Below are 25,187 nucleotides of genomic sequence, written 5' to 3'. Positions count from 1 at the left end.
TGGGGCTAGGTCTGTATATTTGTATGTGTATAACCGATGCACAAGTGTATGTTTACTGTATATTATTCACCTGTTGCGATGTTTGTGATCCTGGCATGTTAGTGGTAGTTCAATGGATATTATTTTATGATATTTAATGCTTCCATTCAGGCCCCATATGTTGTGTATATCGAGTTAAGTGTCCGTTTCTGAATGGGTCATGCCCAAACTTTTAGGGGCGAGTTTGAGGCATGACAAGTGGTATCAGAGCACGAGTTGCTATCTCACACACGGATCCATTGAGCTTTAGGGTGTCTAGAAAAGACTTAGGCATCGTGCATGACATCCTGAAAGCATATGAAAAGATCGATGGCAACGTCAAATGTACTCTGCTAATGCTAACAATTTTGAACTATGTCTGTTGTATATAATTGATTGTCTTGTAGGATATGGTGAGAACAAGAATGGAAGACCCGGAAGATGCTACTTCTGCACGGTTGGACAGCAATAGCAACAACCTCAACCACAACCGCCGCCACTACCGGTACCTCCGCCTACGGTTCAAGATTTTCATGCTGAAGACCAAACCATTACACTCACAAAGGAGTTTAAAAAGATGAGGCCGCCATCATTCAATGGAGGAATAGAACCGATGAAAGCTAAAGCGTGGGTGTTGGAAATAGAAAAGTTGTTTGAAGTTTTTCCTTGTACCAAAGCCCAAAAAGTGCAACTGGATACCTTCACTCTTGAGGACGAGGCACGGAGATGGTGGATGCTTACGAGAACTATACACCAAGGATTGACATGGGACAAGTTCTTGGAATTGTTTTATGATAAGTATTTTCCTCAAAGTATGCGAGATAAGAAGGTGGCTGAATTTGAAACTCTTAGACAAGGAAATAAAACCGTTGCAGAGTATGAAGCTCAATTTGCAAAATTAGCTCGGTTTGCACCTCATATGGTGGACACAGATTATAAGAAAGTACAAAAATTTGAAGGGGGATTACGGGGTGCTATCCTGGACCAGGTTAACATGTTAAAGTTACCCACTTATGTTGATGTGTTGGAGAGGGCTGTTATAGCTGAGGGAAACCTTGTTGCTCAGAATCGGATTTTCGAGTGGAAAGGAAAGAGGCAGAATATTCAATGGTCAAAGGGGTCAACTACTCCACCAAACAAGAAACAAAATTCAGGGACTTCAAATACTTCTACCCCTAGTCGGGATTCAATTCTTGTTTGTTCAGAATGTGGAAAGAAGCATCGTTGAACGTGTTATCGGAAGTCTGGAGCCTATTTTAGGTGTGGCAAAACGGGTCATTTGATAAGGGATTACCCTTAGAGGAACCAACAAAATGGCAATAGGGCTGCTACCAGTTCAACAGGGTCTACACCAACTTCCAACACCAAGTCAGTTTCCAAACCTGCTAACAATAAAGACACTGCGAGACAAGGCACAGTATTTGCATTGGTTCCGGGAGATGTGCAGAATGCGGCAATAGTGGTGTTAGGTACATTTATTGTTCACGGTCACTCTACTCATGTATTGTTTGATTCTGGCTCTACCCATTCCTTTGTGTCAAAATTATTTGCGCAAAATTTAGATAAGTCTGAGGAAAAATTGTCTTATATGTTATGTGTGTCTTCACCTTTGGGAGACTCTATGATCTGTGCTTCTGTATATTTTGCTTGTGAACTCCAACTTGGGGATATCCGGATATATGCCAATCTGTTACCTCTCGACATGAGTTATTTTGATGTTATTCTGGGAATGGACTAGTTGAGTGAATATGGTGCAACTATAGACTGCTTGACTAAGCAAATCAGTTTCCACCCTCCGGGACAATCAGAGTCTATTTTTCAGGGGCAGGGAGTGACTTCTCCACCTTATTTGATTTCAGCAGCAAAGGCTTGTAAATTAATTCAGAAAGGGTGTCAGAGGTATTTATGCAGTGTTTTGAAGGGGCAAGTGATGAATGGGGATACTGACATGATTCCAGTTATCCATGAATTTCTAGATGTCTTTCCAGAAGAATTACCAGGGCAGTTAATAGACTGTGAAATTGAGTTTACAATTGAAGTAGCGCCGGGAACTCAACCCATTTTTAAGACTCCGTATAGAATGTCACCAGCTGAAATGAAGGAATTAAAGGTTCAGTTGCAAGATTTACTTGATAAGGGGTTCATCTGCCCGAGTGTGTCTCCTTGGGGTGCACCAGTTCTGTTTGTGAAAAAGAATGATGGAACACTCCGACTTTGTATCGATTACAGGGAACTCAATAAGGTGACGATCAAGAATAAGTATCCACTACCGCGGATTGATGATTTATTTGACCAGCTACAAGGGGCACAAGTCTTTTCGAAGATTAATTTAGGATCCGGATACCACCAATTGAAGGTCAAAGCTGATGATGTTGAGAAGACAGCTTTTCGAACCTGATATGGCCATTACGAATTTCTGGTTATGCCTTTTGGAGTTACTAACGCACCAATAGCGTTTATGGATTTGATGAATCGTGTTTTCAAACCCTATTTGGATGAGTTTGTAGTGGTTTTTATTGATGATATCCTTATATGCTCAAAGAGTGCAGAGGCTCATGAGAATCATCTTCGTACAATCCTTCAAACACTTCGAGAGAAGAAATTGTATGCAAAGCTGAAGAAATGTGAATTCTGGCTACAAGAGGTGGCATTTCTGGGGCATGTTATAACAAAGGAAGGAGTCTCTGTTGATCCATACAAAATTGAGGTGATCGTGAATTGGCCAACTCCTACCAATGTGATTGAGGTGCATAGTTTAATGGGATTAGCCGGATATTACAGGAGGTTTGTTCAAGATTTCTCGAAAATCGCAGTACCGCTTACACAACTGACTCAAAAGGGAGTTGCGTTTGAATGGTCAGAACAGCGGGAATCTACCTTCTAGGAATTGAAAACGAAGTTAACTACAGCCCCAGCCCTTGCCTTACCATCTGGTAATGAAGGATTTATGATCTACAGTGATGCTTCTCATAAAGGACTTGGTTGTGTGTTTATGCAAAACGGAAGGGTTATTGCTTATGCCTCTCGACAGCTTAAACCCGATGAGAAGAATTATCCCACGCATGATCTTGAGCTAGCAGCAGTAGTTTTTTCTTTGAAGATATGGAGACACTATCTGTATGGCACTACTTGCGAAGTCTACACCGACCATAAAAGTCTCAAATACCTTTTCGCCCAAAAGGAGTTGAATATGCGACAGCGATAGTGGTTGGAACTTATCAAAGACTATGATTTGCAGATCCATTACCATCCTGGTAAAGCCAACATGGTTGCAGACGCGCTTAGTCGAAAGAATGTGGGAAATTTGGAAAATTTGTTTACGGAGCAAAAGGAGTTAGTGATTGAATTGGATAAAATGAAGGAAGATTTTGTGGTGCATGAACAGGAGGCCATAGTGGCAGCAGTGATGGCCCAACCGACCTTACTCGAAGAGATCAAACTACGTCAAATGGAAGATGACACTCTAAGGAAGATATGTAATGAGATGGAAACAAAACTAAAACCGGAATTTAGTTTGATGAACTCGGTACTCAAATTTCAAAACCGAATATGTGTCCCCAATGTGTCGGAACTTAAACGAAAATTAATGGAAGAAGCACATGCCTCGAAATTTTCACTGCATCCGGGGAGTACTAAAATGTACCAAGATTTGAAACAAAACTTTTGGTGGCCAAGTATGAAAAAAGAGATCGCCGAGTTCGTCTCTAAGTGTTTACAATGTCAGCAGGTAAAAGCGGAGCTTCAGAGACTAGCAGGCTTATTGCAACCCCTTTCAATCCCAGAATAGAAATGGGAACATCTGACCATGGATTTTGTTGTAGGGTTACCACGGACTCCTCGGGGTATGAATTCTGTATGGGTCATTGTAGACCGGTTAACCAAGTCCGCCCATTTCCTACCTGTGAAGATTCAGTACAATGCGGATAAACTTGCGGTAATTTATGTGAACGAAATAGTGAGACTTCACGGTGTTCCAGTTTCAATAGTATCAGATAGAGATCCAAAGTTTGTATCTAGATTCTGGCAGAGTCTGTAGGAAGTGATGGGTACAGAATTAAAGTTCAGCACAACTTTCCACCCTCAGACTGACGGTCAATCTGAGAGAACAATACAGACTCTAGAGGATATGCTCCGAATGTGTGTGCTGGATTTTCAAGAAAGTTGGGAAACCCATCTACCGTTGGTAGAGTTCGCATACAACAATAGTTACCATTCGAGTATTGAAATGGCACCCTATGAGGCTCTGTATGGAAGACCGTGTCGTTCCCCCACGTGTTGGGCCGAAATTGGAGATAGATCATTGCTAGGGCCCGAAATTGTTCAGTTGACGACTGGAAGTTAAAATTATTCGGGAAAGATTGAAAACTGCTCAAAGTAGGCAGAAGAGTTATGCGGATAACCGACGAAGGAATTTGGAATTTAAAGTAGATAATCATGTTTTTGTGAAAGTCACTCCGATGAAAGGACATTCAAGATTTGGGAAAAAGGGTAAGTTAACACCTCGATATGTTGGTCCATTTCCAATTTTGGAAAGAGTAGGTCTGGTAGCTTATCGAGTTGCCCTTCCGCCAAGCATGAGTCAAGTACATAACGTATTCCATGTCTCTATGCTTCGAGGATATCTTTCGGATCCGTCTCATGTCATAGATTACCACCAAATTGAGTTGGATGACAAGTTAACTTATGAGGAAAAACCAATTCGAATTCTGAACCGACAAGTGAAACAGTTACGAAACCGAGAAATTCCAATGGTAAAAGTTGAGTGGCAAGAACATTACAGAACCAAAGCAACTTGGGAAAAAGAGGAGGAAATGCAACACCAATATCCGCATCTGTTTCTTCCCTTAGGTAAAACAAGTTTGAGGGACCAAACTTATTTAAGGGGGGGGGGAGAGTGTAATAACCCGTCTCTCGTACATGATTCTGGTATATTTTCAGTCCTTAATTCTGCGCTTTTAAATGCTCCTTGTGAAATTTTATGTGGAATTAAGCTTAATTAAGTGAAACCTGTGATTATGTATACATATCTGTCCAATAAGAGAACAATCTGTCACAATTATAATGTTTGAATAAGAAATTGGAGGCCTTAGAAGCTTAACAATCTGAAATTGATTTTACATTTGAGATCGACATGATTTTTAAGTATTAAAATGATTTTTTGTGAAATTTTGATTAGGAATGATTAAACTGATTGATTTTCATCTTATTCACCTTATATGTAAATGTCAATGCTCTTTAACCATTTCACTTGGGAAATTCATTCCAAAATATCTCCTGGGAGAGAAAAGAGAGAGTGTGGAGAAGAAGAATTAGGGGAGAAAAAATTCAACAAGGAAGATTGGCAAATTGAGAAGAGTTGTGGGATTTAATTCAAGGTAAGCTTAATCTAACCTAATTAACCTTCACTTGGATTTGAGGAAGGGTTTGTTTCATGTTTTTACAACTTGGGGTTTGTAATTGAGGATTTTGAGTGATTCATGCTTGATTGGAAATTGTTCTCATCATTTGGTTGCTTTGAGACTTAATTTAAGTGTTGTGTAGGAATTACCCTTTACTCTTTGGTTTTCATGCGAAACTCATATAATTATACATATGTATTGTATATATTTTGTGAAGACAAGGAAATTGGATTTTGTAGATGAAATTAGGAAGGATTGTGGACTAATTAAGCTTCTAATCATGTCTATTTGTGATATTATAATTGTGATTCATGTTATGAAGATGTTGGGTTAACTTATTGAATTACTCATCCTTATTTTGTACTTAGAATATGTTGGTTCTGCTAGATTTTGGGTTAATTGCGGACTGCCCAAAACAGGGGCCACGGCCGCACGTGCGGAGGTCATGGCCGCACGTGCGGACAAGAGGGAAAAAATGGGAATTACATTCTGCATTTGGCCATTCGTGCGGGGAATGGGGACCGCACGTGCGGCCCATGTCTGCTCGTGTGGTGGGGACTGCCGCACGTGCGGCCCATACCAAAAAAAAAATTATCTGGTCCTTTTTACATGCTCGACCCTCTGATATTTTTAAAATAATTTTTTGAGGATCTTAGGATGGTTGTAAATTCATTCGAAGTGTAATGACTCAAAAAATGATTTAACAAGAAAAAGGAAATTAGTTTGTGACGTTGTATGTGTGTAGGACACGCTTTAGGAGGAACTAGCGCTCCGCCATAACACTGTGAGTAGTAGTACTGTAGTGGTACAACATACTTATCGCTAATGATTACCATTAGCATTCTGTTATCGCATATCAATTATGTTAACTTATAAGAATGATTGAAGGAGTGTGAATACTTTCATATGACTCTGGAACTCTGTACAACTCTAAAACTAGTTGTAGACGTCCCCGAACGCCCCCGGGAGGAACGAGTCCCCCGTTCCGTTCGATATTGGGGTCACTACAGCTCAGGACTCTAAAATTGTCACGGTTCTTAATCTGAACCAAAGAGTCCAAATCCGGCAAATCGTTTTGAGAAAACAGATTTTGAAAGAAGTGCCAAACATGGACTGCTTTGCCAGATACAGAGTCGCCACCTAAATGTTTTATTTTGGGAAATTTAGGAAACCCTGACTCGTTGCCTAAGGCCACGTGTCCGTCATCACCAAAGTTGCCTCGGCTCGGGAACTTGGGTACGATTGGGGAAGGTCACTTCGTGAGCACCCCCGCTCGCCCGATCAAAGATCGGCCTCTACTAACCATGATATCTAGTTTTGAAAACTTTATGCGTTCTTATTCCGGTTATTAGCCTAGGTTACTATGTGATGCACACAGCATATAAGTATAGACTGAGTTGCCTGAATTGGAACAAAACATTTCATGTTTGTTTATTTGAAAGTGGTTTGATGGTGCTACCCGCAAGTAGGCTAAGACGTGGATTTGCCACCCTCGGGTGGGCTTAGAAAACATGATTTTGCCACTATCTAGTGGGCTTAAAACACACATTTGATGAATTATTCCAATTCAAATAACCCAACCTTCACCCACAGGCACTCAGGCAGTTATATCACATAAGCAATTAGCCTCATGGTAAGCATGCTATTCATGGCAGTCACTCACACGCATGCAAGGATGCTAAAGCATAGAACTTACCGAGTACTCCAAGCTAAAATAGAAACTACATTAGAAATCATGCATGATCCTAAGTATACAAAAATGCCTAATGCAACACATGCAAAATGCAACTATAGCAGGCTCGGCTATTCTAAGATGGCATATGAAATGCTACAACTATCATGTATTCAATTTGGAATTGAAAGTACAATGCAGTTAGTATGATGCGCCGAGCCCGGTGCATGCAATACAGATGAATGATGCAAACATGCTGTCATACTGCATGCTAATTGAAATATGCCCTAATCTAAACACCATAAGCGGATAAATAAAAGGGAGAAAGACGTGGGGTTGGAAGACATACAACACACTCACGCACACTTATTACAATTATGCCCTCGCGCAGAGGGTCCGAATAAATATACAGTCCCAAATAAAAGAATATTACAGTCCAAATAATATACAAATTCATAATTAATTAACAAATTAACTAAGAAAATAAATAAAATTGGCATGCAAGCCAGGGACTGCCTTGCTTCTGATGAAAGATGTATGTCTGGGCTGCCTTGCGCGAAAATCCACTGGGATGCCCCGATTAGCCTCTGTTTTGCAGTTATTCTTGGAAGGCGTGCCAAGCTCCGAAAAGTTACTGATTCTTCATTTTGCTGCAACAGAGAGCAGGAAAGGGGCATAACAATGTATTTTCACAAATATATGCATGCCTCGATCCTCGTGCCACCAATCACGCATATCGATGCATGATGGCAGAGGAATCGAAATGTGCAACTCAATATAGAATGAATGCACGTATAAACACAACAAGAACCTAACTCCATCATGGATGATCCGGAGTGTCGGTGACTAGGGAATTGAGACACGTTCCGTCACTCGGAGTACGAGACGCACCTCGCTTCCCGTGCCCGGGCTAACTCCTATCCCGAACACGATGCAATATGCATGATATGCATGAAATGCAACTAAGATACAGCCTAGTATGCACAATGCTATGAAAATGAGATGCCTCGAAATGCGTGCACACAGGCACGCAAACCGAGAAAATGCATGAATGTGATCTAAGATACAACCTAGCATGCACTATGCTGTAAAAAGGAGATGCCTCGAAATGCGTGCACACGGGCACGCAAACCGAGGCAATGGCATACGCAATGCAATATAGCTAAAATGGCACATAGATGCAACATGGACTTATACTAACATGGGAGAGCCTCAGCCACACTCACATAAGAGGCCGATGGATGAAAATGAAGTGCCTCAAAATGCGTGCACACGGGCACACAAATCGAGGCAATGGCATACACAATGCAATATGGCTTGGAAATGGCATATAGAATGCAACATGGACTTACACTAACATGAGAGAGCCTCAGCCACACTCACATAAGAGGTCGATGGATGAAAATGAAGTGCCTCGAAATGCGTGCACACGGGCACGCAAATCGAGGCAATGGTATATGCAATGCAATGGCATGGAAATGGCATATAGAATGCAACATGGACTTACACTAACATGAGAGAGCCTCAGCCACACTCACATAATAGGCCGATGGATGAAAATGAAGTGCCTCGAAATGCGTGCACACGGGCACGCAAATCGAGGCAATGGCATACGCAATGCAATATGGCTTGGAAATGGCATATAGAATGCAACATGGACTTACACTAACATGAGAGAGCCTCAGCCACACTCACATAAGAGGCCGATGGATGAAAATGAAGTGCCTCGAAATGCGTGCACACAGGCACGCAAATCGAGGCAATGGTATATGCAATGCAATGGCATGGAAATGGCATATAGAATGCAACATGGACTTATACTAACATGAGAGAGCCTCAGCCACACTCACATAAGAGGCCGGTAGATGAAAATGAAGTGCCTCGAAATGCGTGCACACGGGTACGCAAACCGAGGCAATGGCATACGCAATGCAATATGGCCAAAATGGTATGCAAACATGCTAATGGATTTTCAGCAATGAAAAGTGGGGGAAAACAGCCCCGAAATGAGGCGAAAACACACCCGATGCATGGAATCTCTCCCGAAATGCAAATTAGGCGCATAGAATGAACTACAGCTATACAAAGCATGCATAATTGGTACACGAGATGAAAAGACAGAAGCAAGGCAGCCTCAAAATAAGCATTTTTACAGTACAAATCATGGCCAAACAGCAAGCAAAGATAGGGCAACAATGGCATGCAAAAATGGCCCTAAACATGAGATTATGAAGCAACTCATAGCTGCTAATTCCAAATAGGTTAGGGCCCTTCAACAACATTGAAGAGAGGCCAAGAATAAGCCACTTTACAGAACTGTAAAAACCCTAAAAACAAACATAGATATGGCTAAGCTCTTATGCAAGAAAAAGGGCCAAAATGTGGCCAAAGAGGCAAGTGGTATATGCAAAGCCCAAACTGAAAAATTCCCTTCTACAACATTGAAGAGGGACCAAAAATAAGCATATTTACAGAAATGTAAAAACTCCAAAACAGTATAAAAACATGCTAGAAATGCAATGCAAAATGAGGCTCAAAAGAGGCTATAACACAAAGTATACAAAATATTCCACAAAGGTCAAAATAAGACTATTTCTAGGCCTGTAAAAAGACCAAAAACAGAAGCATGATAGGCTTCCAAAGCATGCAAGAAAATGGCATTCAAGGAGGATATTGAAGCAAGTGCAATATGGAGGGCTCAAACCGGGTTGAGCCCTTAATGAAACAAGAAAATGAGCTCAAAAAAATGACCTTTTCAGTTTTGGTCGGAGCTTAAATCAATAAGCATGTATGGCTTACAAAATGTGCAAGAAATGGACCAAAAAGGAGGAAATCCTACTCACCCCTTGAAGACCAATGCTTTTGTTGCTTCTTGGACCAACTTTGATGATTCTAAGCTGCTGGAGTTCCTCTCCTTGCTGCTGAAATGGAGTGGTGATGGTAGATCTTGAAGATGATGAAGAAATGGAGCCCAAAACTTGAAGGAAATGGGGTGATATGTGTGTATATCTTCAAAGCAACTCTTGTAACCCCTTTTCTTGAGTTGGGAGGCCAGCAAAAAATGCAAGAGAGGGAGAGAAGACCCTAGGCCAAAGTGGAGCCAAAATGAGCCTTCTTTTCCCTCCAAAAGGGTCCCCCAGATATAGATATTTTTGGGGGAAAACCAAGGCACAGCTGGAAAGCACACACAGTGAGGAACATGGCCGGCCAGGTATTTTGGCTGCAGGTGGCCGGCCGGCCACTTCCCCTAGCCGGCCGGCTAGGTCAAAGAAAAAAAGTGGCCGGCCACCCCCTAGGATGAATCCCCAGAAGTTAGCTTTCCAATGGCGCAAACCTTGCATTAAAATTCCTCCTGTAGAAAAAGTTATGCCCTTTTCCATGAAGCCGCGCAGATTCGGTCCAACTAGACTTCAACCAACCACATCTCCCCCCTTCGGACTTGGACTTGGGAGATTCTTGAGTGCAAAATGAAGCCCCGGAAGTAAGATTTCAAATGGTGGTGGCCTCATATCTTAATTCCTCTTTTACAAAGAGTTACGCCCGTTTCGGTGAAGCCGCGCAGATTTTTCTCCTTCCCGGATTCATGCTGAACCACTTTTGACCAAAAAGAAGTTGGCTTTTCGGAAAAATTGCTGGCCTCCCACCAACTTTTGGTGTCCTCCCATGTGTGTACATCACAAATATGTGGTTTGGGGTTGAAGGAAGTGGCCCCAAGGTGTTCAACATTGGCTCGGAAGTTAGAAAAACGGGCACTGGAGGGCGAAAATGGAATATAACTGGTTGCTAAGATAATTGCTGGCCTCCCACCCTCCAGTGACCTTCCTGGTGATAAAACAGAGGTACCTGCCAAAAATGAACAAAAACCGATACAAAACGGATGCTCGGGGGCCAAAACACGCAGTTCGGGGTCCCGAAAATGGGCTGTTAAGCACCGAAAGTGGCATTCGGCCATGAAGTGGGTTTCTGAGACCCCAGTGTCCCTCAAAAGGGAGCAAACAAGATGTATTCCAAAAACTGGAGCAAACGGAGACGATTAGGCGGTCCCGAACTGAGGCATACGGCCAACGGTCCCGAAAAACCGGAACCGGGCTCCGAAATGGGCAAAATGGCCTACGGCCACAAAATGTAGCCCATGGCCACTGAGAGATGGTCTACGGGACCTCTCCCTTCCCTCAGGAGAAGAAACAGAGAAAACTGAGTCTGGTTCGCAAACCGAGGCAAGGCACAGAAGAGGGTTCGGAAGTCCGGAGGCAGGGCTCGCAGCCAAGACTCTGAAACTTCAGAACGAGCACATTATGCAATATCACCAAGTGCTCAACTGGTGACGTCTGAGTCTCAAGGTCGGTCAAAAATGGGGTGTCTACACTAGTCTGCTCCAATGATATCTGGGCTTATGGCCAATCTGTGAAATTTGTTAGGCCTATGGCCATTCTGTATAATCTGTTAGAGCTATTGATTTCTGGTATGAAACAAAGTGTTGTACGGAATTAAGTGCTACAGTGTGAGTCACCTCTAGAATCCGTATGAGACACCTCTTGGGTTCATACATGCATGAATTGGGCCCGAGGCCGTTCTGCATTCTGGGCTTAAAGCCAATCTGTATATCTTTGGGCTTAAAGCCACTCTGTTTGAAGACTGGGCCCAAGGCCGTTCTGAAATTAGTACAGAATCAGATTAACCATATGATCTCTGCATTTATATACGCTTTGATGTATATTATAATTTAAGTTGAACATTGAATTGTTTATGTACTATTATTCACTGAGCCTGGCTCACTCTGTGTTATGTCTGCTTTTGTAGGTACCCAACCGGGAGGTCAGTCCTAACCCATGATGCCCGTTCTCTTTTGTCAACCTCAGTGTGTCCAGGCACTAGATGAAGCCGCCTATTTTTGTGGAGTTTTGTTAAGTTGTTGGCTTGTACTCTAATTGTCTGTCTAAGGTTGATTGTACATATCTCCCTTAACCTCCAATGTTTTTGTTATACGCCCAGTCATGGGGCTGGGTCTGTATATTTGTATGTGTATAACCGATGCACAGATGTATGTTTACTGTATATTATTCACCTGTTGCGATGTTTGTGATCCTGGCATGTTAGTGGTAGCTCAATGGATATTATTTTATGATATTTAATGCTTCCGTTCAGGCCCTATATGTTGTGTATATCAAGTTAAGTGTCCGTTTCTAAATGGGTCATGCCCAAACTTTTAGGGGCAAGTTTGGGGCGTGACAAAACAATTGTTTCGCTAATGCACTAGCAACTCTATCTTTCATGGTAGACATCTGTGTCCAATCATCATCGAACTGAAACATACGTCGACTTATGGAACCATCGCCACAATAGATGAGGTTCAAGACAAAAACCCTTGGTATTACGGCATTTGAAATTTTTAGGAAAAGGATACGTATCCACTAGGGGTAAATGCTAAGGATAAATGGGGAATACGACGTCTGGCCGTCCAATTTATCATCTGCGAAAACAAGCTGTATAAGCGAGGTCATCTGGGAATGCACAAGCTCTGTGTTGAAGAAGAAGAATTGAAGCGTCTCATGGAGGCCATCCACGGATGAGAATGTAGAGCACACATAAATGGTGTGATGCTAGCCCGGAAGAACCTCATATAAGGCTATTGTTGGTCAACTATGGAGAAAGATTGTATTGGTTTTGTATGACGATGCCACAAATGTCAAATCCATGCCAATTGCATGAACATCCCACTGTCAAAGCTTTACATCATGACTTTGCCATAGCCTTTCTTAGTCTGGGAAATCGACGTTATGGGTGTAGTCTCGCCAAAGGGATCAAATGGACACGAGTTCATCTTGGTGGCGATTGATTATTTTACGAAGTGGGTGGAAGCTCAGTCTTATGTTGTGTTGAAAACGTTGCATGTAGCCAAGTTTATCAGAAATAACATCATCTGCCGATACGGGGTTCCGAACGAGATCATATTAGATAATGGCTCTGTCACGACCCAAACTTGCCCCTAAAAGTTTGGACATGACCGGCCTGACTCGAGGCCTTAACTTAGTTATTTTAAACGATATTTAATCTTGGGGCCTGGACGGAAGCAAAATAATAGAAGAATAAACATTCATTGAGCTGTGTCTAGATACCAGGATCATGTTGCTTTACTGTATATGCATAACGTTTCATGCCATTCACATTACAGAATACAAAAGGGAAACCAGCCCAAAATGTTTAGTGTTGACGACATTTACATACACATCTAATTTTTCCCTTTACAACAAAACATGCCGTCACAGGGTTTTTCAAAATAGAACAAAGAGTCATCTTGGTGACTCAACAAAATGGGTTCAGCTACATGCTTCTGGGCTGACCTAGGGTTGATCTGCAAGCTGGTTACCTACAAAATGTTTAGGAAAGTAGAGTGAGAAAAACTCAGTGAATGATAGTAGTACAATAAATTAAAAGCACGAGCATGAATTAATAGTGCATATTTTCAATTCGTAACCTCACTTGTTTTTCCTTTTCTGGATGGCCTCGAGCCCACACAAGACAGAATGGCCTCAGGCCTATCAAAATACAAAATGGCCTCAGGCCAATCAAAATATAGAATGACCTCAAGCCCATCATGTTAAAAAAATGACCTTGGGCCCACCGTATTAGCAAGCAGAATGACCTCCGGTACATATCTCACATATTCAATTTTATACATGTTTCAGATATATTACATATCATACAGGGTACTCACAGAAGTGAATAAGATCTTGTATCATATATACCAACACAAACGTGAACAGAGTATAACACTACGCTACTATCACTCACAGTGGTGTGGGTACGCTGGTTCCCTTCTGCGAATGCCCTACACATAGCACATAAACCGTAAGTACAACATCATTTCCTAGTTTTCTTTCAATTCACATCATTTGATTCGTTATGTTTCATGTAATTAAATGCATTATAGGAACATCAAACAGACATAATAACACGTTTGGAGGGTCGAGAAGGGCGAAAGAAGGTTCCAGAATTTTCTAACTTGGGCCGCACATGAGAGAAGGTGCGCCGGATGTGCGGGCTGCACGTGCCTTTTTAGCAGAATACCCCCAACCTTATCCCTTGTTTTCCGCATGTGTGGTTGTGAGCCCCGCACGTGCAGCTGTGCCTCCCGCAGGTATGGCCATGGGCTCCGCACGTGCAGTCGGTTGCTCTGTTTGGCAGTTCGAAAACATAGTAAATTCAAGCCCCTTTTCAAGGCATTCTCAAGGTTTGGTTCAATCAATTACACTTCAACAACCTGTTATATAATCATAATAACCATGAATCTTAAACTCATATGAATTATAGCTCACTTAAACTTTCACATTACTTCATCTTTCTATAATGTGTTAAGAGGAAATACAATATAAAGGATTCAAAGTATGCGAAACTAGAGGGTTAGAAAGTGTACCCTCTCAAGCTACTCAAAACACACCCCAAATTCATGTATTCACCTTCTATGGCCCAATTTCAAGATTAGGTATGTAATCTCATAAATAAGTTAAGCTATGATAATATTCCATAACCCTAAAATTTATCACAAGGCTTGATTTTAAAGATAGAGATGGAGGATCAAGAGTAGTTTAGCCAATTCTCACATATCTTAGAAGCTAATCTTTACTTTTGTCCAACAATTGCTTCAATCTCTAAATCTTCCTCTTTCTCCCTCTCTTCTCTTTTCTCTCTCTCTCTCTCTCTCTCTCTTAGGTGCTCTCCAAAATTTCCACTCAATGCATATATGAAGATGAGTTCAAAAAGGGACTTGTATAACACATGATAAGTCTTTGGCTTCAAGACTTGCCAAACGAGCCTTAGCGAATCAGACAAAAATAAATTTTCAATTAAACCTCCCAAGTAGCTTTAAAAATTCCTATTTGCATGTTCATGTACTCAATTTTGGTTTATCGCGCCCATACGGCCTTAAATTTCCTAATTAACATCTTAATTTTAATAGATGTATTCCAGTAATGAATAGATAGAAACACATGTTCAAATGATTTGCACATATAAGCATAACTTAGCATGGAATTTCACATTAAACAAGTAATTTCTCATAGAACTGGGGATGTAAGGCATATAAGAGGGTCGGGTTATTACACTCTTCCCTCCCTTAAATAAGTTTGGTCCCCAAACTTGTTTTACCTTATGTCGAAAATAACTTTGGATATCGTTGTCTTATTTCCTCCTCTCGCTCCCACGTAGCTTCCTTTCTATAATGCTCCTACTATTCTACTTTCACCATAGGAATCACTTTACTTCGTAATTGTTTCATTTGCCGGTCCAGAATCTGAATGGGTTTCTCCTCATAAATCAATTTATCATCCAAGGAAATTTGCTGATAATCTATAACATGGGATGAATCTTGTAAATAACCTTGTAACATTGAGACGTGGATTATGTTATGCACTTGCTCCATATTCGGTGGAAGAGCAACACGATAGGCTACCGGACCCATCCTTTCCAGGATTTGAAATGGACCTACGTATCGGGGTGCGAACTTACCCATTTTTCCAAATCTTGAGTGCCCTTTTATTGGTGTGACTTTTACAAAAACATGATTACCCTCTTCGAACTTCAAGTCCCTTCGTCGATGATCTGCATAGCTTTTTTGTCTATTCTATGCAGTTTTTAACCTTTCTTGAATAATCTTAATTTTCTTTGTTGTTAATTGCACAATTTCTGGCCCGATCAACGATTTGTCACCAACTTCAGTGCAGCACACGAGAGAGCGAAATTTTCTTCCATATAGAGTTCCATAGGGTGCCATTTCTATACTTGGGTGATAACTGTTGTTGTACGCAAACTCTGCTAATGGTAGATGAGTTTCCCAACTTCCTTTGAAGTCCAAAGCACACATTCGAAGCATGTCTTCCAGTATTTGTATGGTCCTCTTAGATTGACCATCTGTTTGAGGGTGGAGGGCTATACTGAATTTCAATTCTGTTCCCAAGGCATCCTGAAGGCTTTGCTGAAATCTTGATACAAACTTTGGGTCTCTATCAGACACTACTGAAACTGGAATGCCATGTAGTCGCACAATTTCATCTATCTATATAGTAGCCAGTTTGTCCGCGTTATATTGAGTCTTTACATGTAGAAAGTGAGTTGACTTAGTTAGTCTATCAACAATGACCCATATGGAGTTTATACCCCGAGGAGTTCACGGTAAACCCACAATAAAATCCATAGTTAAGTGTTCCCATTTCCATTTTGGAATTGGGAGGGCCTGGTGTAATCCCGTTGGTCTTTGGTGCTCCACATTTACCTGTTGACATTGTAAACACTTTGAGATGAATTCCACAATTTCCCTCTTCATACCAAGCCACCAAAAATTATGCTTCAAGTTGTGATACATTTTTGTACTGCCAGGATACATTGCAAATTTGGATCTATGCGCTTTCTCCATAATTCTTTACTTGATTGTTGGCACGTTGGGAACACACCACCTACCTTGAAATTTCAATACCGAATTTTTAATTATGAATTCGGGCCTTGGTTTCGTTTCCAGTTCATCGCAAATTTTTTGTAGGAATTCATCTTTCAGTTGCCATTGTTTAATTTCTTCCATAACTGCCGGTTGGGCTGCTATCGCTGCTACCATTGCATCTTGATCATGTTACACAATTCCCACATTCATTCTTTCCAAGTCACGTAGTAACTCCTTCTGCCTCGTGAGTAGATTTGCTAAATTCCCCGCACTCTTTTGGCTAAGGGCATCTGCAACAGTATTAGTCTTACCGAGGTGGTAATGAATTTGCAGGTTATAATCATTATTAAGCTCTAACCATCGTCTCTGACGCATATTCAATTCCTTTTGAGTGAAGCAGTATTTGAGACTCTTATGATTGGTATAAACCTCACATCTAGTCCCATACAAATAATGACGCCATATTTTCAAAGCAAAAACCACTGCAGCCAACTCAAGGTCGTGTGTGGGGTAGTTCTTTTCATGGGGTTTAAGTTGGCGAGAGGCATAGGCAATAACTCTCCCATTTTGCATAAGTACATAGCCTAAACCTTTGTGAGAAGTGTCACTATAAATCTCAAATCCCTCATTACCAAACAGTAATGCTAGAACAGGTGCTGCAGTTAACCTTGTCTTCAATTCCTGAAAGGCAGATTCCCGTTGCTCCGACCATTAAAACAAAACACCTTTCTGGGTTAACTGAGTAAGCGGTACCACAATCTTGAAAAAGTCCTTAACAAACCATCGGTAATATCCAGCCAAACCCAAGAAACTACACACTTTTGACACATTTGTAGGCGTCGGCCAATTCACAATAGTTTCAATCTTGTGCGGATCAACAGTAACACCCTCCTTTGCTACCACATGACCCAAAAAGGTCACTTCATGTAACCAAAATTCACATTTCTTTAATTTTGCATACAGTTTCTTATCCCGAAGAGTTTTGTGACGCCCCAAAAAATCTGGAACATCAGATAATATATTAACCATTAAATACAGGGTTTATCTAAGGTTACAAAAGTAGGAAACGTCACTAATGAGTCCTTTAGCTAATAACCAATCAAGATCCCAGGAAGGTCGGAGGAGTCAAAATAGCCTCCCTTCTAAGTCCAACCACCTTAGATAGCAAAGCTACATTTTTGACAGATCTTGACAAGGTATTAATACAAGGCCTACATGAGTTGATGCAGTATAAGGATAGGTTACAAATGTTATATATATACAAATTACAAAATCATGTCTTAAATACAACATGGGATCTATCACTTACAATCTCAAAACACGTTTAACATAACTAGTTCCTAACTCTCATAGGATAGCCATATGTCCTTAAATACTTTAGCTTTGCCTTCGACCAGCCTAATAGTCTTCAATACCTGACATGAAATGCCGTGAGCTTTGAATGCCCAGAAAACGCACACACACCCCGTCCTTTTTCCCAATCCAATACACCATCATATTTATAGTAAGCAAGTAGTAAAGCATGATATTCAAGTCAATAATAGCAATTTCAATAATAGAGGAAAGAAACATGTCATTCAAATAGATAACAAGGTTATAATGTTAGTGGTTAGTATTCTAGAAATCCCCAAAAAAGATTTCATCCTCCCAACCACAAGAATTGGACATCGGACTATTCGAAACTCACCTTTTTGCTGCTTTGTTGCAGAACTAATCTCAAATGCCTACCAACGGTTATATATCGTGTAGCGCCAACCGCAGGGCCTTAAAAGGGACAGCGAAAAGAAAAAGGTTTTATCTTCTGAATCTAACTTTATCCTTCCAAAAAGTTTATCCTCCTGAATGTCCCATCCGGACCCAACCTTATCTCACCAATCAAATCATCACAAAGAGTCTGAATACGTCCGTTCCATTCTAAGGTTTACACAAAAACCGCTTGCGCAAGACTTAAACTTCAATTAGGGAACACATCCCATCAATCCATACATAACACATTATCATTTCTTCAATATTCAAGTGATCAAAAACCCAATGCCATCCCAATTAAGTTTTCCATTTGGATAAATGTTTTAAGTCAAGCTAGAACAAACGCAACAAGACAGTAATATCCACATAAGCATGAGGATCATTAAAATGAAAACGATAAGGAACATAACCATAACACATGCAATATCATACCAAGACATGATCATAAACTAATAGCATATTCATGTACACGAGCATAAAACACCCATGCAAAACTAAATTTGCAGATTCAGTACCATTTAAAGATTAAAATGAAAAGGGCTATTTAAATTTTTACCAAACTCGGCCTTCCTATGGTTCGTAGAGAATTTAATCTAGTTTTCAGAACATGTTTCATAAATGTGATAGGTTTTCTAGAGTTTTAGTTATTTAAGAAATGCTCCAGCGTTGTCCAGACTCGTCGACTGTTACGAAAATCAGATTTTCTCACAAACCGCTCACTCGTTTTCAATGAAACCAATTTTAGTCGAAAGATAACTCCTTATGGAAGATTTTTACATAAAATGGAGGTCCATAAGATCTTTTCTACATTTTTCTAGAAATTTCAAAAGTTGGATGAAAAACAGATTTTTCTGGCACAGTTCTTGAAAATAGAAATTTGGTGAGAAAAGAGGTCAACTAGGAGAAATTTTCCACTTATCTTGTGATGAAAATTTGCTAAATAATATGTATTAAACTTAGAAATTTAAGGTGAAGGTGTGCCTTTGGAAATTTTGAGAGTTTGATATGGAAAACGGTAGTTTTATACCAATTAAGAGAAATACAAGAAGGGTAGAATCAAGGCTCAACATCTTTCATTTCTAACACAAGAATACCATCAAAGCACATCTGAAATGAATGTTTAAAACTTCTAAGAGAATATATTTGAAAAAGGAAAATAAAAGAGAGAGTTGTGTTGTGGCTTACTTGATTGCCTGGTGAAATGTTGCATAATTTCTTCTATTTTCCTCTCCTTTACTACCAAAGTTCACTCTCTTCCTCTTCTTTCTTTCTCTCAACTGAATGTGTAGGTGTGTGAGTGTATGAGATGTGTGACATGTGGAGGGTGGTGGTGTTTTATATAATAAAATTGGTGTAAACGGTCCAAAATGCCCATTGGTTGAAATGGAATGGAATTGAGATGTATTTAGTTGGAATGTAATGGAATGAAGGATCATTAGGGAGCCTAATCATGTATTAAGGCATGATCTAGTTAGGTTTAGGGCTAATTTAAATACCTTCTAGTTAGAAGTACACACATATATATAGCAAATCTTTATAGGTACCAAAGTCATTATTGCTCCAAGATTTCAAGGGATTTCTTTGTACTAAAGTACAATGATTATAGCCTAGGAGTTATGATGGCTAGCCATGTGATGGTGAATTGATGGGCTTGCTTTATATATATATATTTTTTGTGTACAAATCTTGGAAATTGTAAAATATAATGTTAAAAAAAGATTTTAGGGTACAAGTGTATATATAAATATATAATGGTACTTGTTTGGGATCAATTTGTGATTTAATAAAAATGTGAGGGCTTGGGCTTAATTAAAGTATCTATTTCAAGTGTAGAGTTAATAAATTAGTGTTAGGAAAAATAATTCGGTTTGTATTATCTTGCTTTGAATTGAAAGGTAAATAACCGAACGAAGACTGTGAAAATCGGAAGATAAGGTTTAAAGAGATTAATCTAAAATTTGAGAGTTAAATAATTAATATTAGAGTGTTGGAAATGATTTTTAAGCTTCTAGGGTCGATTAGGGTTTGTATGGGTTCGTCCGTGATGCGTTTTCGGTTCTAGGGTTTAATTTGTGAACAATCAACGAATTAAGGGCTTTATTATAATAACTCAAAATTTAGGGGTCTCACAAGTTTGAAGAGTTAACCATAGATGGTTCTCATGAGCCTCCTCACTTGTTGAGTAAATAGGGATATTATCAATAAACACAACTACAAAGTCGTCCAGGTAGGGCTTAAAAACTCGGTTCATCAAATCCATGAAGGCCGTTGGGGCATTAGTGACCCCAAATGGCATAACTAAAAACTCATAATGCCCATAACGAGTCCGAAAGGCTGTTTCTCAATGTCTTCAACTTTAACTTTTAGTTGGTGATATCCAGACCGTAAATCTATTTTAGAGAAGACTTGTGCACCGTGTAATTGATCAAACAAATCGTCGATCCTGAGCAAAGGGTATTTATTCTTTATAGTTACTTTGCTGAGCTCTCTGTAATCTACACACAATCGGAGGGTCCTGTAAACACCCCATTTTCGACCGTCCTCAAGACTTGGACATCATCGTTTGAACACTTGATGATCATCCACGCTCGTGTTCGTTTTGAGTTCTGGAAGGTCTTGACCATGCACCTTGCCTTGGAGCCTCTCAATTTGTCTGTTTTGTGCTTGGTTGTGGACCAAGAGCTTGTGGCTTTGTTTCTGAGGGAAGAGGGTAGCCTGCTGGCCAGCCCTACAACCCATCGGCCAGGCCCCGTGCCCATCGGCCATTAGTGGTGGCCGGTCGGCCATTTTTTTTGGCCGAGGCCCTTTTCTTTGCTTTTGCAAATATTTTGGTGCCAGCTGTGCTAGCTGTTGGGCACAGAAGGCATCCTCCATACACGTGTATGGAGGGATTGTAACAAGCTTCTAGCTTGTCAAACAAGCTTGAGGCTTGTGATTCTATATAAGGGGAGGCTCCTCTCCCCTTTCAGAGGTTCAAAATTTTGATTAAGGCCTCGTTTGGCAAGAGGCTATTTTAGCCAATTAGTCAAAAAGTTACTAAATTAGCCAAAAAGCCAACAACCCATACCAAAAAGTCAAAGATTCTCTTTTTTCTCTAATTTTTGCACATCTTTTTGTAATTAGCCAAAAAGTCATCCCAAACATACAAGTTTTTTTTACCTACCTTTTTAGCCAAATAGCCAAAAAGTTACTAAATTAGCCTGTTCCCAAACGAGGCCTAACGCAAAAACATATCCCTCTCTCTCTATATTTCTCCCCCTCTCTCTATATTTGTACTAGTTTGTGCCTTAAAGTTAGTTTTCTTCACACTTTTGCACTAAAGCACTTAGTGAAACACCTTCACTCTTGTGCTGAGGTTCTTGGACGTTGCATTTGTGTGATTGTGGCTTGGTTTTGCCTCAGAAGTGGCTGGTCTTTGAAGTTGTTCTTCAAGGGTGAGTAGTTACCCTTTTTAAGCCTTGTTTTGCTTAAGTATTTGGCCATCCTTGCATGCTCTTTTAGGCCTTACTTTCAACTGCAAAAACTCTTGTTTTTAAGTGTTTGAAATGTTTGTTTGAGGCTTTGTTTGAGTTAGGGGTGGCTTACCCCCTTTGGTGGCTTATTTTCCTTTGCTTTGTTCTATCTCTTAAGGCCTTTCAAACCACCTTGTTTTGGCCCTTTAACCACTGAATTCCAGACGAATTTCAGCAGTGAAAAGTGGGTTTTGAGACCCAAAATGGATGGGGGTGGTCCCCCTCTCTTGTGTTTTGTTTGCATGTGTTGTTGGCTTAACACTTTGGCATGCTTTTCTACCTTCATAAGGCTCTATCTTAGCATATTTTAGGCTTTATTCTAACAAGATATAACTCTGTTTTGGGTTAGTTTGGTTGCTTCTTACATGCTTCACGTACTTGTAGTGCAATCCTCTTAGTTAGCCTAACATGCTCTATGCTTTGGACCGCCATTTTAGCATGTTTTGGCTTCACTGCAGGATTTTACTCATATTTTGGCATGCCTTAGCTCTGATTTTGGTCGACAAGGTCACCTCTTGCATGGCTTATGCACTTGTAGTGCAAGCTTGTTCATTAGCCTAGCTTGTTTGGTGTTTTGGCCTATTGATCTAGCATGCGTATGCTTTACTCCAGTACATTTTTGGCTTTGATTTAACATGCTTTAGGTTTGATTTGAGTGGTCTTGGTCATGCATGCTTGGCTTTGCATAGCTATAGTGCATTTGGCTTTGCTAGCCTTAAGCTTTGAGACCTCTAACATGTCATATTTGAGCTTTTTGCATGGTATGGCATCATTTGGCATGTTATTTCAGACCATGTACCTCTGCTATATTCTCACATTTATCATCCCTTTGTTGTGTTTCAGGGTTGAGCCTTATGCTTCACTTATGAGCCAATTTGTATGCATGCTTGCCTAAGCTTTTGGGGCTACCATCTCAGCATGTTTTTGGTGTTATTTTACCATGTTACAACTCTGATTTTTGTTGGTGAAGTCACCTCATGCTTGGTTTTGGTATGTGTAGTGTAATCCCATTTGTTGGCCTTGCATGCGTCATGCTTTATGCCTTCCATTCTAACATGTGTTAGCTCTACTCCATGCATGTTTTGGCATTGTTTTGGCCTGCCTTGGGATTGTTTTGAGTCATCTTGGCCCTTTAGGGCTTGCTTGATGTGGCTATGGTGTAAGTGCCTTAGCTAGTCTTGAGTTTTGGACACTTTTGCATGCTATATTTGTGATGTGTGCATGATATGGCTTCATTTGGCATATGATTTTGTGGGAATGTAGTTTGAAAATACTCTTCTAATCCTGGGGGATGCTTGTGATCCTCAGGAAGTCACCTGAAAAGGAATAAACACTCCGGTCGGGGGTGCCGGAATTAGCACTCCGACAGACAAATTAGTCTCTGCACTCAAGATTACTTATATTCTAAGTTAAGCATAGCAATTCCCACCCATTTTCGTTGACTGGCGTACGCTTCCGATTCTTCTCAAAATTCGGCTCCCACAATTGCCCCCCAAACTCCCCGTTGACGGCAGTTAATTGGTGTGTTTGGTTTCGAATTTGAGAAGTCAGGAGAAATATAAATTAGACGGCCTCACCTATCCCAATGTGGATGTCAACTATCCCAATGTGGATGTCAAAATACACACGCCTTTCGGTCATCATTATTCATTCCTGCCTCATTCGTGCATCCTTTGTATTTATTACGATTTGAAGCGCCAGTCTCTTAGAACACATACTTTTTGAATATTAGAGCCTCCTGGATTGACAACCGGTGTCACTCCTCTATCCCTCGTCTTCTGCAACTTTTTTGCCTCTCGTAAGTTTTCTTTTCTTCTTTTAGTAATCCTATTTTCCATGTTCATTTTTGATTTAGAATATCCGAATCCTTACTAAAATGGCTAAGCATTTGAAAGACCTCCTTTCTGAGGGTCGTATTTCTGGTTTCGGAAACATTTTTCTATCCCTGAAGATGTCCATATATCTTTAGTGACGGACAATACCCTTGATATGGAGAGGGAGGACCAAAATACCATCATTTTTCCTCTCCTATCCAATGTGGAGGGCGGGGTTTGCTTTCCCCTACACCCATTTCTTAGGGCCGTCCTCTGCCATTGTGGTCTGATTCCTTCCCAACCCAATGTGAATTTCTTTCGAATCATAATGGGAATCGTAGAACTGAACCGGCGCCTTAGGATCAACCTTGGTATTCCGGCGATTCAGCACTGCTACGCTTTAGCCAAATCCTCCAGTCGGCTCGGGCGCTACTTTCTCAGGGCTAAGGACACTGATCATCATTTGGTAACCATGCTTGCCAGTTCTGGCAAACGAGTTGACGATGTAATGGTCAATGTCCGAGGCAACTGGGAATTTGGCGAGGGCGAAGATCGCCTAGACCTTGTTCCCAGAAAGAGGGGTGAACCAGGTTGCCGTGTAATTCCTTATGTTTATTCATCTTTCTTTTATTCGACATTTTCTTCAAGTCTAATCATTTGTTTTTGCAGGCAATAAGTTAAAGAAGATTCTGACGTTGGCTGATGACGAAGTCCTTACGTAAATTAAGACCGCACTTAAGTATTTTGGCCGTCCAAACGTACAGAAGCAAGGGAGAGCTACCTATATACTCTTGCGGTACGAACCTACTTACACTATGTTCTCGGCTGCGGACGGTATTCTGATCCCATCCAGCGAACAACATCTTACGGCCCTTATCTTTCCCAGCTTTAAGACCCTTAGGCAAATTGGTTTTGAAGCTTCCGATTCGGAACTACACTTAGAACCGGTGGTCGAGGAAATTGCTGAACCCACGAAAGAGTTTGCTACAGAGGCCAAAGAGGTCGACGAGGTTCTAAACTTGGCGTTTGAGGCAGCCGGTCTTATCTAGCCTAACTCACTATCCACTTCGGGTCGGGTAGAATTTTCCTTCGGATATATTTTTACAAATTTGGAAGACCTACTCGACGATTTTTTTGAAGGTATGGCTGGGAAAAATCTCACGCAGATGGTATGAAAGAGAAACGCTGAACGAATGGCCGCCCGAAAGAAAGTCGAGGCCGCTCGTTCTGTACCTGATCCGAAAGAGAGCTGAGAAGAAACGACTCAAGTTGTTGTGGCCGAGACGGGAAAGGAAGCTGAACAGCAGGTTACAGAAGGACGACTAATTCCAGAAGAGCGGGGCGAAAAACGTACTGTAGAGGGAGCGTCCGGCTCGGGGACTGCCCTGCTGACAAACGGCCTGGCGTAGAGGAGTCGGACATGGTTGTTCCTTTCGTTGTTCAACCAAGGATCAAAAACACGCCGATTTCCTCTGAGGCGTCCACCATGAAGGATCCAGCCGTAGCGTTGAGCTTGGCCACCTCGGTCTCGCTGCCGGCTGACAAGGACACCTTTCGATCAGAGCCAGATTTGGTGGCTATTGCGTTAGCTGCCCA

The 25,187-nt window shown here is 41.0% G+C and overlaps 2 protein-coding genes across 2 annotated transcripts in view; one reads left to right on the top strand and one right to left on the bottom strand.

Annotated features, from left to right (window-relative positions):
* The first annotated feature begins 595 nt into the window (after window positions 1–595).
* On the top strand, window positions 596–4,054 carry LOC114256014 (uncharacterized). The gene is made up of 6 exons (XM_082881036.1): window positions 596–1,213; window positions 1,319–1,654; window positions 1,757–2,199; window positions 2,977–3,100; window positions 3,257–3,494; window positions 3,840–4,054. The coding sequence occupies exons 1-6, from the start codon at window positions 596–598 to the stop codon at window positions 4,052–4,054; spliced, it is 1,974 nt and encodes a 657-aa protein (XP_082737162.1).
* Window positions 4,055–16,708: 12,654 nt separating this feature from the next.
* Window positions 16,709–25,187, bottom strand: part of LOC145796054 (uncharacterized) — a 52,959-nt gene continuing 44,480 nt past the window's right edge. The window contains exons 4-5 of the mRNA XM_082881035.1: window positions 17,273–17,520; window positions 16,709–17,200 (exon numbers count right to left, since the gene is read on the bottom strand). Of these exons, the coding sequence (XP_082737161.1) occupies window positions 16,709–17,200; window positions 17,273–17,520 (740 nt within the window). The remainder of the gene's footprint in view (window positions 17,201–17,272; window positions 17,521–25,187) is intronic.

Source organism: Camellia sinensis, chromosome 7 (assembly GCF_055761805.1).
Source record: "Camellia sinensis isolate YWXY chromosome 7, ASM5576180v1, whole genome shotgun sequence".
NCBI lineage: Eukaryota > Viridiplantae > Streptophyta > Magnoliopsida > Ericales > Theaceae > Camellia > Camellia sinensis.
Note: the sequence above shows the minus strand (reverse complement) of the source record. Positions and strands in the feature narration are given on the sequence as shown.

Excerpts from the sequence above, each read along its gene's own strand:
- LOC114256014 (XM_082881036.1), top strand. The coding sequence starts at position 596 with ATGAGGCCGCCATCATTCAATGGAGGAATAGAACCGATGAAAGCTAAA. Across the intron at positions 1,214-1,318 it reads CTAGTCGGGATTCAATTCTT|AGGAACCAACAAAATGGCAA; the intron begins GTTTGTTCAGAA and ends GATTACCCTTAG. Across the intron at positions 2,200-2,976 it reads CCTTGGGGTGCACCAGTTCT|TGATGCTTCTCATAAAGGAC; the intron begins GTTTGTGAAAAA and ends TATGATCTACAG.